Raw genomic sequence first — 19,095 nt, 5'->3', positions numbered from 1 at the left:
TCAGATGGGAAATTAGCACGTTTTCTATTAGCCGGGCACAAGTCATAGATCCTATCAAAGCTAAATGAGCAAAAAAAAAAAAAGGATGGACGAATCAAAGAATAGGAAATAGAAATGGTCCGACAGGCATGCTTTGTCTTTCACACTTCAAAACAACAGAACTGTGATGCGTGTCCACCACATGGGAACTGCAGGCAAACTGCATGGTTTCTGCAATTTAAGTGGGGGAAAAAAATAAATAAATGAAGCTAAAAAGCCCAGAGAGAGGGCTTGCCCATATTAACGTGCGCAAAACTCATTTATTAACCTGCTAAGACAAGGACTTTTAACAGAAAGCTCTGTAAACAAAGGATTAAACTGGATCTAGCTTTGGAAAATGAAAGGAAAACAAGACCAAAATAATCACATATCTGAAAAAGGCCTCTGCTTAGATTACAATCGCCACTGCCTACTGGGGTGGAAAAATACTTAATTGAACCATTTCGACGTGCCGAAAGTTTGCGCGATTCCGGCGGAATCCAAACACGGCGGATTGCATAGTGATGACTTGCCAAAAGCGATTGCATGCGCTTGCTCATCTAGCCAGTGAATTGTTTCCCGTTTTGACATTTCTATGATAAATAGCTCTTTCACACACACACATACAGAATCACTAACCTTGGGCAACCTCTCCGGATCACCTGGATGTCTGGGAATGACCTTCTGCAGTCTCTGGAAGCCGTAGTCAATAGTTGGTTCGTTCAAAGCTAAACCGCAACAAAGAAAACGCCATCCGTTAGCATCCAGCGCAGGCAAAACAAATGAACAGATTTGTGTTTTCATCATAAATGTTATTATATTCGCTCTTGAGAATGTATGCACCCATCATGCATTTTATTCCAGATAGGTCTGAGCATTTGAATAAAAGGTAATAACGTGCTGTGCAATACTCCGTCAGAGCCACATCTATCACCTCTCCTATTTGGAAGAACGAGGCCTATAATTGATCAGATAAATTTGAAGGAGTTAGCGGATACATTATGAATGAAACGGGCACGCTCATACAAACTCACACACACTCGATTGCGACTGTCAACCCTGTGAAGTCTGCATCAGTCCTGCTTCCTGAAGCACCCGCTGGATTTATGGGCAACGGGCGATGATGACATATGTCTGGCTATTGCACCCCTTCAGACTTATCCCTCTTTCTCGCACTCTCTCCGCCATCGTGCGCTAAAGCAAAGCAGGCAGGAGGAACACTTCATCTTATGGAGCTTTAATAATCTGTGAATGGTTGACTACAAACTGATGTAGGGCGCTATCATTTCACAGCTGTGCCGGGGCTGGCCTCATAAAATTGCTGGCCACAAATAGTAATTAATCTTTTCTTTCACACTCACACACGCCGCACACACACACGTTCCCTCCCTCTCAAATTGGAATTTTGAGAATGAAGTGCTCCGGTTATAAATCAGACAGAGCTGCTCCGTATACAAGTGCATGAATCATAATCTCAACATCCTGCTACTGCATGCATTATGTTTAACAAGCTTTAGAAGAGCGCATGGAGGTCTATTACAGTCACACTAAACTTTAAGCATGGAAATTATTTTCAACAAATATCAAATGTGTCACACTCTAGGGCGTCTTTTTTTTTGCATAACATATTTTTAAATGAGTAGTGAGTAGCATTTGCCCATGCAAAAACCGTCAACACAATGCTATGACTGGTTAGGTGGTTGACAAGATGCAGCTGGTTTTTAAAATTGATATGATATTTTCTAAATTCATGTTATAGATCTTATTGTGAAAAATTCATATGTGCATGCGTTTCAATTTTAAAAAATGTTGACCTAACATTTAATCACAATTTCATAACTGGACCAGATGAGGGGGAAAAAATATGAATAAGATATATGAATTATTGTATCCTCATCCATAACATAAACTTGACCATAAATGTGTGTAATTTCTGTCACTAACATCACAGAAATGCACAAATAATCGTGACTGATTTCAAACAGGTTTCCTGAACACTAATCTGCCATTGGCCAGACATACAGCTAGCCCCGCCCCCAAATTGATACTATTGGTTGAGCCAATGTGGCTATATTAAAATGAACATAAAAATGTATACAGAAGGAAGAAAAGATTACAAGAGGAAAGCAAGCAGAACATCAGCATAAAAATATTATCAGACATGAATGTAGTAAGTGATGAGGCCGTATGAATCAATGCGCTTTTCCTTTTGAGAGATCAAATCTGTCTGTTCCCCTTAGTCAGCACGCTGTTCGCCACTGAACTCTGACGGAAACGGGGAGAAACGCGAGAAAGACCTAAAGCAGAGAATGAGAGATGACAGCCTGAGAGGAGAAGATGAGCATATTAGACAGGAACTTCCTGGAAATAATTGGGTGACTTTATGATGAAGTGCTACAATTACATCTAAGTGTAGTAGGGGGTGGCAATCCAATCAATCCGATCTGATCAATATCAAGACGGCACTTGTGTTTTGGCGCACACGTATGCGTGTCATCGTGTGACAGCGGTGATGCTATTTGACATGCCATCTTGCATGGCTGAAGACAAAGTAGCGTGCAGGAATCCAAAGTAAGATGTCGGCTTGTTAATAAAGCATTGATCGAGCGTATTGATTTTACATGACATGGCTTTCACAAGGATGTAGCTCTCTCACGCACACCTTCACCTCCCCCTTTCCTTCTCCTCTCATCTGTCGTTCCTAGACGGACACCCTCCACCTCTCCGAGATGTAAATGTTTGTATTACAACACTTCATTATGCCTGAATTTGCCCATATGAGGGTATCCATCAGTTTGGCCCGTTTTTTACGTCTAGCGCCTGGAACCACACAAATGGATCATGCACTTTGACACTAGCCCGTCAGGATGTGTATTTGCCCTGGGACACATAATAAAAGTACCCAGTGACATTAAATATGGCCAAAAAGCGGGCAGATTTACAGCCGTTCTGATGGCACTTTCACACAGCACAGCCCCGAGCAGCAACATGTTGTTCTGTGCTCTGACATTGAGGCTTTGCTGATGAAGGAATGTGTGCCGTTTGATAAATGTATCGGAACAGTGGGCGCTAAACGCTCTTCAGTTATTGATCTGATGCTAATGCAGTAAAAGAGGTCAGTAAGACCTTCATTAGCGCAAGACAGTCCCTCACCTCTGAGATCCTCCACCTCAAACACACCAGGAATTATTAACTACAGCTGGGTGAAAAACACTCTGATTTACTATGTTAACCACAATTCTTGAACCAAATACCATATCATAACTGTAACAACATTGATTTTAGCCATAGCATTTGTCATAAAATAATAAATTGAAATAAAATAATTAAATAGTAATCATAGTTTCTAGCAAAATACAACATATCTATAATAAAACTGTTTGATTGGCAATAAATAAATAGATAGACAGTAAATGTCAATCATAGTATCTAGCAAAGATACAATAAACTTGATAAGAAAATTAGTTATGGAAATTAATTAAATATAAATATAGTAAAAATTGTAATTAGTTTCTTGCAAAATGCCATAACTCAAACATAAATATAATATTAGCCATTAATCTACTAATAAAAAATTATAAATAAATATGTAAAAATACAATAACTGTTTGATATTAGTCAAAATAATAAATAAATAAGTCAGGAAAAAATGCATATACAAATCACAGTATCTACCTAAATAGCATAACTAAAATAGAAAATGTTAAATATTAGCCATAAAATGAGTCATGCTAAAATAAAATTAAAATTAATTGACTAATTAATCCAACAACATCTACATTTTGCATGTTTTTTAGGTGGTAACTTAATGATCCAAGTAATAAAACATACACCCTGAAAATATTCTGATTTCTATATATGGCTCAATGTAAATTACTGAATTTTTTTTATCAGCCACTAAAGTGAAAACCAAAAGCCTGATCACTTTGTGTCAAGTAATAAATGATTTAAGGTATCTGTAGCACAAATGGTGCTCTTAAGCGTCTTAGCAAACATCACTAATAACTCTAGTAGCCATGATATTTTTGTGGAAACTATGGTTACCATGCTAAAAAGAAAAAATGATAAGCATTATAAGGGGAGTACTGTTGCGATTCCAAACACATAAAATTGTTAAACATGATAGAGAAGTGAATGGAAGGAGAAACAGATGTGGTTTTGGTGTGTGTGTGTGTGGGGGGGTGTATTAGTGCTACTGGGCCAGCTGGGAAATATGGAGAACAGCTTGAGCAATAACAGTTTAAATCCAGACAGACTCCTGAAAGCATCTCGCCTCTCCTTCACTCTCACGTCGTTGTACTATAAAACTCTTTCTCGTTCACAACCTACACACTCTCTATCTCTATCTCTTCCAGCCCAGGTCTGAGGCTAAGCCCCTCCCACTGGCCTTTGAGCCGGCCCCCCAGCCCCAGGCTCGGCCAATCAATAGCACTTTCCTGTTTTAGAGCTGGGTAATTATGAGGTGGGGAGAGTAGGTGACCTTTCACCTGTTCAGCATTACTTTGCTGATATTAAGATAAATTGCCCGATTTTGGGTAAACATATGCTGCAATTCAGGCTGTCAGCGTCGGTTTGCTCAGGGATAATTTGTATTGATCTCTCCGTTTCTTCCCAATTCTGCTTACTGACCTCACGGGTAATGAGAGAGAGAGAGTGCAAGTGCTGGATATGGCCGTAGTCACCGCTGCTTTTCACCGCATATATGTGTGTGTGTGAGTATCTGGAAGCCTGGCGTATGTCAGTGGCAGAGTGTTTTGCTTACGTCTTCATTTGTTATCCATTTTCTGTTTGTTTGTTCTATCCATCCGGAATGGAAAGCGGGGGGCCGAACGCCGTTTAGCACTCAAGCATAACTGAGCACGTTAAATCAAATCAGGCTCACATCTCGTACAGGACTGTTATGAATTATGGAGCTGCTTGTATAAAAGGGAAATGTGCTTGCTAATGAGCTAGCATGTTTCTCGGGCCGCCTCGCCTTCGCAGAACGAGCGGAGTGAATGAACAGAAGGGTTTGCGTTTGATGGATGACAAATCTAAAGCTCCTTGGGCTGGTCATCATGTTTAGTTGTTTTTTTCACCCCTCATTTGTAAAAGAGACTGTTAAGTACAATCTGCCAGGGACTTAACGTAAAACAGCCTCCGATTTTACGTCCAGAGAGAGTCTGTGTGTGTCTGCATGTCGCCTGCTCGTGTGCGTGCCTCCATATATTATTTCAAGATTGAGCGTTTTGACCTTGTTCTCGCAGACTGTATATATTGTCATTCTTCAAAGCTGACACGCTAGAGTGCGGTAGATACTAAACTGTGACACGTTTTTATTTAGCAATAAGAGAAGCGTCACTGGGAAGTGACACAATCGCAATCAATCACAATAAAATGCAGCTGCGCGGATTCATAAAGTTACGAGATGACGAAAACTTACTAAATATACCATGCAGATTTTCAGCAAAATCTGGATTCAAATATGGTAAAATACTGAATTGGAAGCTTAAAAATATGATCAAATTAGCCAATATATTAAATAAATGATGTTTAATAGACATTTTACACTGGAGTACTGGAGAAACTCAAAAAAAAAAAAAAAAAAAAAAAAGGTTTAAAAAAGTTTTCAACTTAAAATAATTTGTTAAACTACAAATTTTAAATCAGCAGGGTAACAAATTATTTTAAGATGAAACCATGTTTTTAATTTATTTATTTTTTTTTACAGTGATTACAGTAGTTAGCTATAGCCCCCAAATTCGGCATTTAAGGAGTGCAGATATTTGCCCCAAACACAATGAAATATTTATCTTTTGTGAAACGTTGCTAGTTTTACTCTGGTTGAGTCTGCGTGCTGCTTGATGACACACAATATTTCATAAATAGGCTTCGTATCACTGTAAAAAGTGATAAGTTAACTTAACTTAAAAAATTGAGGACAGCTGTTGCCTTAAAATTAAGTAATAATATTATTTTAATTTTATTATTATTATTATTTACTTAATAATTTTGAGGCAATGGGTTTCCTCAGTTTTTTTAAGTTAAGTCAGCAACACGTTTTACAGTGAGAACAACCAACAAGTTTTTAGTTGAGTAAACCCTACTTCATTCTGAAGACTTTATTGTTGCATTCTGGGTAATGAAGTGCTCTTCCACTGACTATGGTCCATAAAAGTTAAAGTTAATTTATTAAATATATTGAGATATATAAACAATTATCTATCTTTTTTAAATCCAATATGTTTTTTTATACTTGAATGAAAAAATTTAAGTTCTTTGAATTGCCATCCATTGTAACATCCTTAAAATGCATATTATACACATTTCTGCATTCAATTCTGTTCAAATTGATTTGGTTAAAAAAAAAAAATCTGTGCTTGCATTCCAGACGTCCATTACATCCCGTGATGATGATAAGTGTGTATCTTTGGCTCTGATAATGAATGGCTTTCTGGCTGTTGCTCTCTATTACTTTGTCTAATTATCCTTAACTGCTGCGAGCTTATCTCCACCCCACCTCCACCATCAAGAACCACTTTTCCACTTTTTTTTTTTTTCTTCTACAAACACAAATCAGAAAGGGGAAACACAAGGGATTTTAAAACGGAGAGAGATCTAGAATAGCACTGCCCATCTCTGGATTGTCAAAAAGTTTCTTAAGGGAACAGAGAATGTCTGACTGTTGTCAACACGAGCTGTGAAAACAAAAATATAGAAAGGAAATGTCTTTTAACACGGATTGCCCATTGTTCCACAGCTGAGCGACAGAGACATGCAAGAAACAGAAAAAAAAATGAAAGCGGAAGGCATCAAAGGCCAAAGAGAGTTTTTGAGTTTAATGCAGCATAATAAAAACAGGAAAACATTCATTTGTTCCAGCACAGCTGCTGGATTTCGCTCTAAATGAGGTCAATTTTCATTGCAATTATGATCATCTTCCTGCAACTGCCCGACCAAGAGATGCAGTAATAATTCAGTTACTTTTCTTTAATGAAAACAGACCACCTATATATAATTAGAATTTCTTTGAACAGACCTGAAATATAATCTGAGAGAATGACTAAGGCTTTTTTTTTTTTTGCTCTTAATAAGAGAGAGAAACATACTAGCGGCTGCCATTAAAACCCACAGATGCGTTTCACATGAGAAACTTTTCTATTGTGATATATTTATAAAATATATACATAAAATAAAAATAAATAAGGCAAATATGTAATATAATATATAAAATTATATAGTGAAAAATATAAAATATTTTAAAATAATATTTCTATATAAACTTAGAGTGGTAGTGTATAAAACACTTTATTAAAAATACTAATGCAAAGTGACTAAAAGTGTGCTAGGCCATGTGGTTTCTCCTTTGCTGGGTGGCACAGGTGCCATTCTAATACTGCCTGAACCAAAAGGTTCAAATGAAAGCAATTTTCAGGATTAAAGTGGAAAAGAATGAAGGATGGACAGCTAAAAGGGGAAAAATCTGCTGATGGCTGACTAGTTTTGTACTATTACAGTGCTTTGAATTGCAAGCCTGATTTGAGGGAAAAAACAAACTAGTGAGGAAGGGGTGGGGGGGGGGTTCGGAGAACAGAGCGAGCTGGAGCTCTTCAACGTGGCGCTAACTTCTTCATTTTATTGCCAGCTGTCTCCGAGGAAGCTATTTCATCTCCGAGAAATTCAGATACTCCGGAAATTAAAATTTCAAAGATCTGCGGCGTGAAAAAAAAGAGAGTGTGGGAGAAAAAAAAAAAAATCAATGGAGGCAGATCAATGCTCATAGAAATTTCATGAACTTTGAACCGATACAGGCATGATGATGAGAAAGAGAGAGAGGGGGCCGCTCGAGCCACCGATAAAGTGTCGACAGGACAAGAGAAGCCCACTCTCACGATCTAGGCCGTTCATATTTTATTTCCCTGACAGAAATTACATTTCAAGTCTATTTCTGTAACAAGGAAGGTTAAAAAAGACCCCCACCCCTTCCATTTCTCTTTTCCTCCTCCTTTTGTCAGCATTCTCCATCCATGTAACTCCTCCGGCGGATCTGACTCAAACGTAACACTTTAACAGCTCACCGATATCAAATCGAATTGTGTTCCGCCTTTGCCGATATCAGACGCAAATTAATATTGTAAAATGAAGATCGATAAATGGATGAAGGAGAGGGGGGGGCGATGGGTGCTAAATTATTGCTGCATTTCATCCTCATTCAAGATGAGTTGGGTTTTTCTTTGCCGGTCAATACTTTGGGGCTTCTCTCATTAATCTATAAATAAATTTGGCGATGAATGTGACGCACGGGTTAGGCCCAGGTCAGAGGGCTGCAAACGGGAAGATGTTTGAGAACGAGAGAGCGCCCCATCCATCAGAACGGGTGCTGGCCACTGGAGCTTGACTAATTTCTCTGACTTAGTGAGGACAAACCTATTTAAAGCTGCCAGAGGTAAAAAAAATGGACCGAGCCAAAATAGCAACCAGCAGGGCCAATTATACCCAAATCACCCCAGTGCAACTCTCTTTAAGGAGAGAGGGTTCATTCGACCCTTCCAGCACATGCAGAGGTTGACTGAATCTTTTTTTGGACTGCTGCTTATTATAGAGTTGTAGCTTGTCACAATATTGCGTTAAAATATCACCACAATCCCCACTGGTGTGACATTGCTCACAATAATGGCGCACTCCTCTCTGAAGTAATAATATTTCTCAAAGAACTGTCTGAGAAGAAAAATTCTCATCTGCTGAGAAGGACTCAGTTCTTGGTTCTTGTTATTAGTGAGCAGTTCCCCAGTACACTCGTACCATTAGACAAGAGCGCAATAGTGAGTATCCATCTGTTTTTGCCCATTCATTTTCTCCATAGACATCTCATTTAAAAAAGTAAACAATTTCAATTAAATAAGACAATAAAATATATATAGTATTACTTTTTAAATATGTAATATAAAATATGATAATTGTATCTTAACTGTTGTGTAAAAATAAAAAAATAAATTAGTTCCAATTAAATTAATGAGTGTGAATTCAAATCTTTGATGTGAATGTGAATCTGAATCAAAGATGCTTAAAGACTTATTAATTGATTATGATTTTACAGTATTATGATTTTTAACCATATTTGTTTTTTTTTTAGGATGTTTAATGCCAGAATTTCTTTGATTTTCAAAATATTCTTCCTGTCAAAGTTTTGTAATGAATTAAATGAAAGAAATTCTCAATTCAATTCCAAACCGCACACAATCCTGCTGTTAATTGTACAATTTCTCAGTGGTGAAAATGAATAGATATTCTCTATGAAGTGTGGAGTGCAGCTTATTGTACTCAATGTAGTGAACATGATGGAGACAGAGAGGAAAACAACTCCTGGAACGCATTCAAACACCTCTGTTTACATTTCCTCCCTGCTACTGATTACTTCTGGTACTGCGTGTGTGTGTGTGTGTTTGCGTGTGTGTGCATCTGCAGTCCTATCAGATACAGCTCGTGCTCAGCAAGGCCAAAGGCAGTGGGTGGGGACGAGTGTCTGATGGACAGATAGCCCAGTGCAAACGGCTGGCTGATAATTCGCTGATATGCCGTTTCATGTGCCACCGTTTAGATTTGTTTACCATCTTTCCTGTTTCCATCCGCCCCCTCCCCATCTGCTTACAAAGACCCCACTAGAAGATCGCCCTCTTCGAGCGGTAATGGACTTCCTGGAGAAGCGGACGAGTCTTTTGAAGTACGATTGCGGAACTACAGAAGGGAGGTGAAAGGGAAAAATCTACTCTTTACCATTTTAAACACTTGCGTCAGAGGTTAATTGCCTCTAAATGTCAGTAATTAGTCTAATGAAGACCTGCGTTTGGTTCCATGCTGGTATGCATGTGTGCAAGGATCTAGATGGGCATCTTTAACGTGGCAGCGGGCCGAGTGAGTGAAGGGGCGAGATGACCCCTTTATCCTTTTGTGCTATGATAAATGGCCGTCTCCTCCTCTGTGCGTTTTGTCAGTTTCGGCGCAGTTGAGTCGATACCTTCACCTTGACAAGGAAACTTTGTGATTTATCAGGGCCGCCGGCCAATCAACAGGCTGGGAGCTCGGAGCCCTTGGAGAGCCCGAGAGCACACTGTGGTCAAAGTCTCGGGGAGCCGAATGGGGCGAGGTTGTCACCGGCGTGATAGACAAATGAGTCTCGTTAGAAGTGGCCAAAAAAGCGAGGAGGGGTCTTGAGACTGGGAGAGCAAAAAAAAAAAAAAAAGCGAGAAACAAAGCAAAGAAACCGCTTGACTCGTACTAATAACAGAACTGGTCCAGAGCGGTCACGGCGGGTTAAAAGACGGAGCACCCTGTCACACCGCAGGTTTGGAAATTAGCAAATAATGTTCCCGAGCCCTGATAAATGTCTGACGGGTCTCCCTAGCAAATAATTTTTTTTACATTTTGATGCATGTCTACAATCCCATCGGAGGAAAGGAAAAGTTTACTGGCCCTCGAATGTGCCGTGACAAATGAAGGTCGGTAAGTGTACGATTTCTGTGTGAAGTATAGTTCATTTTCGCCAATTCTGGTAAATGGGTGTCACTGATTAGGACAAATAGTCTGGAAGGGTGATAGCTCCTGCCGTACGTCTCTATTCCTCTCTCTCTCTTCCTCTCCCTGGCCTCCAGTGGAGCGTTAAGGCCATGGTCACCAGTGACCATGCCTAAATAGAAAGCAATAGCTTTGATGCAATTAGAGTCCGACGTTGAGCTTTATTTATGGCTGGTGTCATTGTTGGGAATCGTTTGTAAAAGCGCTCAGGAGGCCTGCCTCCGTTAAAGCGTCTATTATAGCCAGAGCGCTCACATACATATATATCTTAATTTATATCTCTCACTTTCCCCTTGTTAGGAGCCAAAGGAGATCATTTCTGCCTCCAAATTTGGGTCATAGAGACGGACGGAAAGTATTTCCACGGACACTCTGTCATTCCAATTTTGTTGATAGGGATGTACCAGCTTATATTTAAGGTACTTTTGAGACCAAGTCTCCCAAAAAGGCTCAGTGACAAAGAAAAAAAAGTCAATTCTGACAGCAGCTTAAGGCAAAATTTGAAATCATTTTGTATTGTCTATTAAAGAAAGATAGATATTAAAAAATATTTATTTTTATTTTATTGTGTACTACTATATATAAGTACACAATAAAATAAAAATAAAGCTTTTTAATAACTATCTTTAATATCTAGCATTCATATTAAATTAAATTCTGAATACCAGCCCAAATGCCAGTAGAAATAATAATAGAAATAATAATAAAAAAAATACATTATATTTATAGTTATGTTTTATTTTAATATATAATATAACAATATTTTAGTATTATTATAATAATTATTATTAAAAATAAACTATATGTCCTGGTCCAAATTCCTGTTTCAATAGAAAATACATCAACACAAGAAAAAAAAAATGGCACTCATCAAGCCATTTCATGAGGAATTTAATGCGAACATCTGTATGGGCTTTTTAAAATAGCCAGATCAGCTAAAGAGAGCATTTGCGAGTTGAGAGCTATTGGCAAAGGGACAAACACAGCCATCCTGCTTTGATTATTTTTTTCCCTTTTTTTTTTTATGGACCTTTCTGACAAGCTGTTCCATGCCAGACCTGATCAATGGATAACCAATACAGGTATCAGATGGCGCAGCGGTGGCCTTGTGTTAACAAAAGACACGATCGTACAAACATACAAGGTTAAAGCTGAAAAAATAACAGAACACACAGTTCTTTGAAGGATACAAAGGGATGCAGACTCAATAAAGGACTGCAGTGTTTCCTTTTAAATGAAGATGCTTAGAGCCCGGAGCTGTAAATAGCCCTAACACGCACTCATGCGGTAGATCTGAGTGTTAATGGACGGCTATTGAACAACATTGTTTTAGGCCCAGTTTTGGCAGCTCATAAACTACCGAGACCCTCTCGCGTGTTTGCGTAACCTTACGGGATGCTGACGTCCCATCACAGGCCCTCTTTAATGTCCCCAGGTCTTGGTGGATCTCTGCGGCGTGTTTAATTTCACTGCTGTTTAGCTGTGTCAAAGCGAGAGGCGTTGGAGAGTACCGGAGGACATTAGGAGCCGCTTTCAGAGTCTGAGCAGAGTAATTTGTTTAAAGAGCATTGACCACTGAGACAGGCGGCTTGTGTTGGCTGTGATGGAGGAGAATTATCGACTCTTAAAGTAGCACCGCACTCTGACAGGCGATGGCTGCCACATCTGAGAGAACACAAAGGACCTTTTACAACACCTTCAGCACTGACACCATCGCAGGGCGATGAAGCTTTCTGGGGGAATCTCACAAACAAGCCATCACGGACATAAGCATATTTTCCCAATAAATAATGCAAAAAATTTATAAATGATTATTTTTATAATATATTCATTGCATTGTTTATATACATGACGATTTAAATAAAATACTGTATTACATAAATTTTACTGAAATATGTAATTGTTGTAAAAAAAACATCATAATGCATTAAAAAATCCTTAAATTATAATGAATATACACACATAGGGATGATATGCATGCATTTTGTGAAGTTCACCCTATACTTCACCCAATGCATCATGATTTTAAAGTAATGTTAGATATATATTTAAATAAACCTCCTAAATATACCATTTGAAAAAGCAATTTCAGTCACAGTAAATGGTGAACTCACAGCATACATCATTCAACAGATGGTTGCTGTAAGCTAGTAATGATAAAGCCCATATCTGAATGTACTACACCCCTGCATAAGGAGGCCACAACACTGTATTTAATTGGCCGTGATTTATCAGATGAGAGCGAGGGCGTGTTTGACTCAGAAACAAGAGGGTGGTCAGCAAGAAATGTTGTAACGCCCAACAAAAACACTTTTTGTAGTTTTTTTCCTTAATGACTTTGTAAAATATCCAGCCTTTACACAATTTAGCAAATATCCACAAATAAAGAGAGAGAGAGAGAGAGAGAGAGAGAGAGAGAGAGAGAGAGAGAGAGAGAGAGAGAACTCTGTAACTAGTGAAGGCTTTTAGCATTTCCAGTTCAGAGCATCTGTTTATGAACTAATTACAGGCATAAACTAGAGCAATTTGTTTCGATCGATAGCACTTTCAAGTGTTTAATAACTGAAAATAGGAGAGGAGAAGAAAAAAAATGAAATATAGAACAAAGAAAATAATCATAATTACAACAACTGTTTTGGATATAGTAGCATATTTAAGAACATTCATTAATAAATATGCTTTGAAGGGGAACATAATTGACTTGAAATGTCAACCAGTTTGATTAAGCCTTATAACAGCATGAACTGAATCCAGTCTAGCGTGTGTGTGTGTGTGTGTGTGTGTGTGTGTGTGTGTTCTGATTTGCCTGTCAGTTGTGACCTCAGAGAGGGAGGTGAGGCATTATGGGGATTGGAGTTCAGAAGATGAGAGGGACGGGGCGTGTATTCTGTGACTTCCCTCCTTTAATTCGAGGGGATAATTAACTAAGTCCTCAAAATCTCCGCCAGTAATTATATCTCCTCACTGATGAGCAGGAACAAGGATCAGTGAGGGAAAACAAACAACAAACATCTCATGAAGACAGGGGAAGGTGGGGGTGACAGATAATGGTTTGTCTTCTATAATGGCCTCCAGTAAACTTTGAGTAGGCAATATAATTATACAGTATAAACGTCTGTGTATATATATATATATATATATATATATATATATATATATATATATATATATATATATATATAAATAAATATATATAAACTATTTTCATAGCACTTAATGCATAAATTGTTAACACAGATCGAAAGAATGACAGAACGATAGATAGAACGATAGAATGATAAAACAATAGATAGATAGATAGATAGATAGATAGATAGATAGACAGACAGACAGACAGATAGATAGATGATGCCAAACTTTGGAAAAAACAAAAAAAAAACAAAAAATAGTAGCACTGTCCAAAACCTGATATGTTATAACCCACAATCCAATTCAACTGGTTGAAAGAATAAAACTGATGGTTAAAAGTAAATTAATGTATAAATTTAAACCTTTATTATTATTTATGGTGATTTACACACCAAATAAGCATTGAAGTAATTATTTATTTGATAATCTCTAAAGAACTTAAAATTGGTTCAAATCTAGAACACAAGACATGATGGTGCTTTAGAAGCTTGTCTATTAAAAAACACAAACTGCTTGTTCAGTCATTGATTGACTAGGCAGCAAAGCAGCTGTTTTGATTTTGGACACAGCCCAAGTTTTACTATGATCAGAAACTATGGTTACCGCAGTCAGTTTTTGTTAGGGCTGATGACGCACAGGTTCGTCAAAACATTATAATGTGTGCTGAATTTGACACAGACTCCCTATTTTGAGCTTATTAGCATTAGCACATGTTTGGTCCCTGAGTCTCTGTGGCTTTAACGATGGCAGACATTAATGTCTGAGCAGGTCTGGTATTAGCCGGCCCTGTGTTCTCGGGTTTCATTATCGCAGGGGCTCGTTGGCCTCTGCCCTGCCCCTGCTGAGAGGGTTAAATGTGGGAGAGAGAATTGGCCCGCAGCCTCTGTGGGGCTGAGATGGGGAACAGCTGCCTGGGGGGACCGGGGCCCCTTCCTCACCTCCCTCTCTCTCTCTCTCTCTCTCTGTGTGTCATTTTCTCTCTCTCCCTCTCTCTCTTGGCCTTGACATTCCTGAGTGTGAGAGTAATTCCTGATGATTATCTCATTGTCCTACTCAATTTGGGATCAGACACACTGCTTCCAGGTCAAACACGGTGTGACCGTGTAACCTCCAGTATCAGCTATACCGAGGGAGAGATTACTCTCATCTAAGACCACATAAAAACACAATCGACCCAAAAGCCACACAAAGCGCAACCTTGTGAGCTGGTCACACATAGGTACGCACACATGAGTAACCTGGGCGTCAAGAAACACTAGTGTTTTTGTGCAAAGTAGAGGACCGGGTGCGGGAGAAAGGGGTCGGAGATGTGTTGCCAGGGTTTGAGATTAACTGGAGTTGGCAGCTGCCCCCAACTCCATTGCCCTGCCTTAGATGGAGGAGATATTGGGTTACAGAGGCATGCATCCCACACCGGATGGGGTTCAGCACTAAAGGATGGAGCCAAAGATGTGAGAGAACCAACTGAAGCTCACCTGTGTACACAAATCGTCCCGGTGCACCTTTGCAGAACTGCTTGGACTTGTAGGACAAGGTGACCTCTACGACGCCCGGGATGTGTCTTGGAGGGGTCTGCACTCGGATGGCATGTGGCGTAATGAGCTACAAGAGACAATGGGTAAAGTTGGTTAGGACCATGCAAACTGCAACAATTGCTGCATTGACTTAAACAAGCGGAATCCAAAAATGGATCTGGCCCAAAGTTTATTGTTGTTTGAGGGTTTTTTGTTTACATAGAGCTCAGAAATAGGGCATTACCAAACAGTGGACAAACTAGGATAGGATTGTACCAGTTGTTGCTTAGATTCGAAGGCCTCAGTGGTACATTAACCTGTTAAGGAGAAGCCATTCAAAACCCAACTGCAAACTTTCTTCGTTGTTTTTTTTTTTTTTTCTCGCTTTAAATTTAATGTCAGCAAATAGACCTTGGATTACACCGAGCCAAGGAAAGGCCAAGGGGCAGGAATCCTGCTAAAATCACCTCCATATGTCTTTCCTTCACTGTTTTCCTTGCTTTCCCTGGCTCGTTTTTCCCCCTCTGAGATATTTCACCCCTAATTGTTCAATTGTTTTGCAAGACCTCACGGTTCGGCAAGGAACACGGCGGAGGCCTCTGTGGACTTATTGAGGGGCTGTTTAGCATGCAGTTTGTTTATCTAACTCCTTATCTGCTCGTGTGATTAAACTAGGAAAAGAAAAATAATAAAATAAAATCGAATAAACAAACGCTGATTGACTCGTTGAGGCTCCAACCGGCAAATATATGCCAGGCAGCTTTATCAACTCATAAAGGAACACACTAACCTGAAGTCTTTATTAGCTCCGAACTAATTACGACGCAGATTCGGCATCCCTTTAGTTCACTCTTATTTATATGTTTATGTGGCGTGAAATGAACAAAAAGTAAATGTAAAAAGACAATAAACGGACGCCAGCATAATTGCATTAAACCCGTAGAAGCAGGGCTTCATAAACTGTGTATAATCACAGTTTTCACATAATCACTTTTTATAGAATCTAATGAAGTTCATTAGAAGGCTGTTACAGAAACAAATGGCTGGGCAAATATCTCATGCACAATAAAATGGATTTTATGCCAAAGTATTACCTCACTCCATACTAGCATGGTGCCAAACACGACCTGTAGTCCATCAAAGAAGTTATCGCCAATGATGATGACCGTGGCTCCTCCAGTGGTCCAGCCTTCACTGGGGCTAATGGCCTTAATGCACGGGGTAGCTGCTTATAACAGGACAAAAAGCACAACACTCAGGATCCTGCTTTTGTACAGACACACGCTAGCCACATGCAGATCATTCTCACACTGAGGATAATCAAACCCTAAAGTAAACAAAGCATGAATGATTTGGGCCACGTAAAGACAACAGGCCTGTGTCGTACATCAACCCTTCCGTGTACAAATCGGCCATTAAACTGTTCACTAACACAATGAGAGGAAAAAGAAAACATCGACTGATGTGCCTAATGCCCATCTAGCAGATAAACCGCCGTAGTACGGATACGCTAGACCAAATGCGACCGTTACTGATGATTAAGCACTGCGTGCGCCAGGACCGTCGATTTATCTGTTGGGTTTTCACAGATCTGAGATCAGTCAATCAAAAGGTTGTGGAGCAAAGCACGGGCGGAGAGCGCAAAAAAGCGGGGGTTCGATTTTTCATGTACCCGCTAATTGGGTCAAGCCTTTTCATCCGCAAACTTCGCCTTTGGTTTAAAAACTTCCAACTTTCTCCTCACTTCCAATCCTTTATCTCCCTGTGTCTCTTATCTTTTGGTAATGAGTATTTTAAAATCAGATTTTAGAGAACATGAGGTGGGATTTGTAGGTTTACGATTAAAATCGCGCTAATGGTGACATACACGTGTTCTTAAATGAGAAAATGAGGCCGTGGCTCTGACCCCGTCTTTGTCGTGAAGTTAGCCAATGGCTCATTAGCATACATTATTGTACTTCCCCCCACCACCCCAGCCGAGTCGAGAGGTGCTATCACAGTTATAAGCGGTCGGAGGCCCAGGGCGACTCGACTCCCCGTTAACATCTTAGCGCTGCGCGCTTTGATCAGCTTTTCCTCTTCACTGTGTTGACTCTGTTCTGCCACCCCCTCCAAAGCACCTTTTGAATATGAACTCCCGTGCAAAGAGAGCGCGGAAACAACAACACGCCGCTAATACTGTCCAACAATTCAACCGCAACTGTAGCCCTTCACCTTGAGCTGTTTTCATTTTATTTTACAGCTTTCCCTGCCCACTCCCTTCATTTCTTTCCCAGGGAAAAAACAATGGCATTTTGCTTTTAGATTTTAAGGTCTCAGGGAGATTATTAATAATGCACAGAAAATGGTTGGCCTCTTTGGAAACCCTCTCAGCTTAGAATCTCTCCCCTCCATTAAAAGTGTCTGACATCATTTCCATCAGCCCACAGACCCTGACATCATTTTATCACCGAAAAATATTCAATACACTATTTACCCCAATACTAATGCTACACTGTTATATATATATATATATATATATATATATATATATATATATATATATATATATATATATATATATATATATATATATATATATAAGCAAAACTATATTTAAAATTATATATTATTTATATAATAGTTATATAAAAGTATATATTATACATTCTTATAAATTGTATTTGATATTAATATTTTTAAAATAATTTAAAAAGCCCATTGTTGATTAATATATTTAATATATTTAAGGAATAATTTAAAATGGAATGTTGAATTATTGTGACATACTAATATCATATCATTATCATTAAATATCACAAATCATAAAATATGACTACATAAAAATTCTTAAATTATTATTATTTTTTAAAGGAGACCCCAAAGTCTCTATGATAGTCTAGTCCCTATATATAGTTTGTGGTCCTTTAACGCAAAACTATGACTTTTTTGCCAGTTTAATGTTTCACAAGGTGAATAACAGAAGTCGTATCGCTGGTCTGGAACATGTTACATGCCCAAATTTAATACTTAAGGTTAGGGGTTTGTTCATGTACTTCATAAGCTCCACTAATAATGCAATAAATTATATATTTATGACCGTTACACGAGGTAAACCTGCAGGGTTAAGCCCTTATGTGTGCAGATCTTTCTCTCTCCTGCCTCTTTGCTGTTCTAGCGGCACTAGTTAATCAACATTAGGTATTGTTGTGTAGAAGAGCCCAGACAAGGCAGCTCTCTTTGTTTGCCTTAATGTTGGACTAGTGGAGGTTATATTTACTCATTCCTCTCAGCTCCCAGATCACCAGAAGCCCTGAGCTCGCTCACACACACACACACTCACACTGGGTGCTTGCCCTTAACTAGAGCTGTTGACTTCATGCTAATAAGTTCATACAAATTTTCATTTCTGAGGCTTGGGAATGACATTTGCTTTTCTTAATTGCAGGCAGAGCGTTTGAAAGAGGATCAAGTCTCCAAAGACAGACACGACTCCTCATAGGGACTGACCTTCATCAGCGCAACCAATTATAGCAAATCATCCACCAAAAATTACAGTAAACAAATTTACTTTGTGTAGGTGAGCAGAAGGAAGGGAGTGCGTGCACGTGAGCGTGTCTGCGCGTGTGCGAGGTGAGAACGGGCCCACGAGAGGGGCAGTCTGGCAGCTGTGGCCTGAGATCACCACGCATTGCCTCGGAATTCGCAACGCTCCCCCCCGCCATCCCAGAGAAAGGGCTGCCAGACCTCTCGCCCCTCCGCCGCGGAGCATTTGCATACATTCTGCGTGAATATAGAGAGGGAACATGTGTTGAATGGGAAGCATAAAGGAGTGAATTACACAGCCTGTGTTCGTCAGCTAATGATATACGTGTGAAATGCACTCAAGCGGATGATGGAAATT

The 19,095-nt window shown here is 39.2% G+C and overlaps 1 protein-coding gene across 12 annotated transcripts in view; it reads right to left on the bottom strand.

Moving 5' to 3' along the window:
* Positions 1 to 19,095, bottom strand: part of LOC306857864 (transcription factor COE3-like) — a 101,090-nt gene that overhangs the window by 10,256 nt on the left and 71,739 nt on the right. For 9 of the 12 annotated variants that reach the window (XM_079398110.1, XM_079398103.1, XM_079398104.1 and 6 more), the window contains exons 9-11: positions 16,307 to 16,440; positions 15,174 to 15,300; positions 658 to 746 (exon numbers count right to left, since the gene is read on the bottom strand). In XM_079398110.1, coding sequence (XP_079254236.1) covers positions 658 to 746; positions 15,174 to 15,300; positions 16,307 to 16,440 — 350 coding nt within the window. The remainder of the gene's footprint in view (positions 1 to 657; positions 747 to 15,173; positions 15,301 to 16,306; positions 16,441 to 19,095) is intronic. The other 3 variants (XM_079398108.1, XM_079398113.1, XM_079398105.1) reach the window with 1 other exon arrangement.

This window comes from Barbus barbus (genome assembly GCF_936440315.1).
Source record: "Barbus barbus genome assembly, chromosome: 38".
Classification (NCBI taxonomy): Eukaryota; Metazoa; Chordata; class Actinopteri; order Cypriniformes; family Cyprinidae; genus Barbus; species Barbus barbus.
Note: the sequence above shows the minus strand (reverse complement) of the source record. Positions and strands in the feature narration are given on the sequence as shown.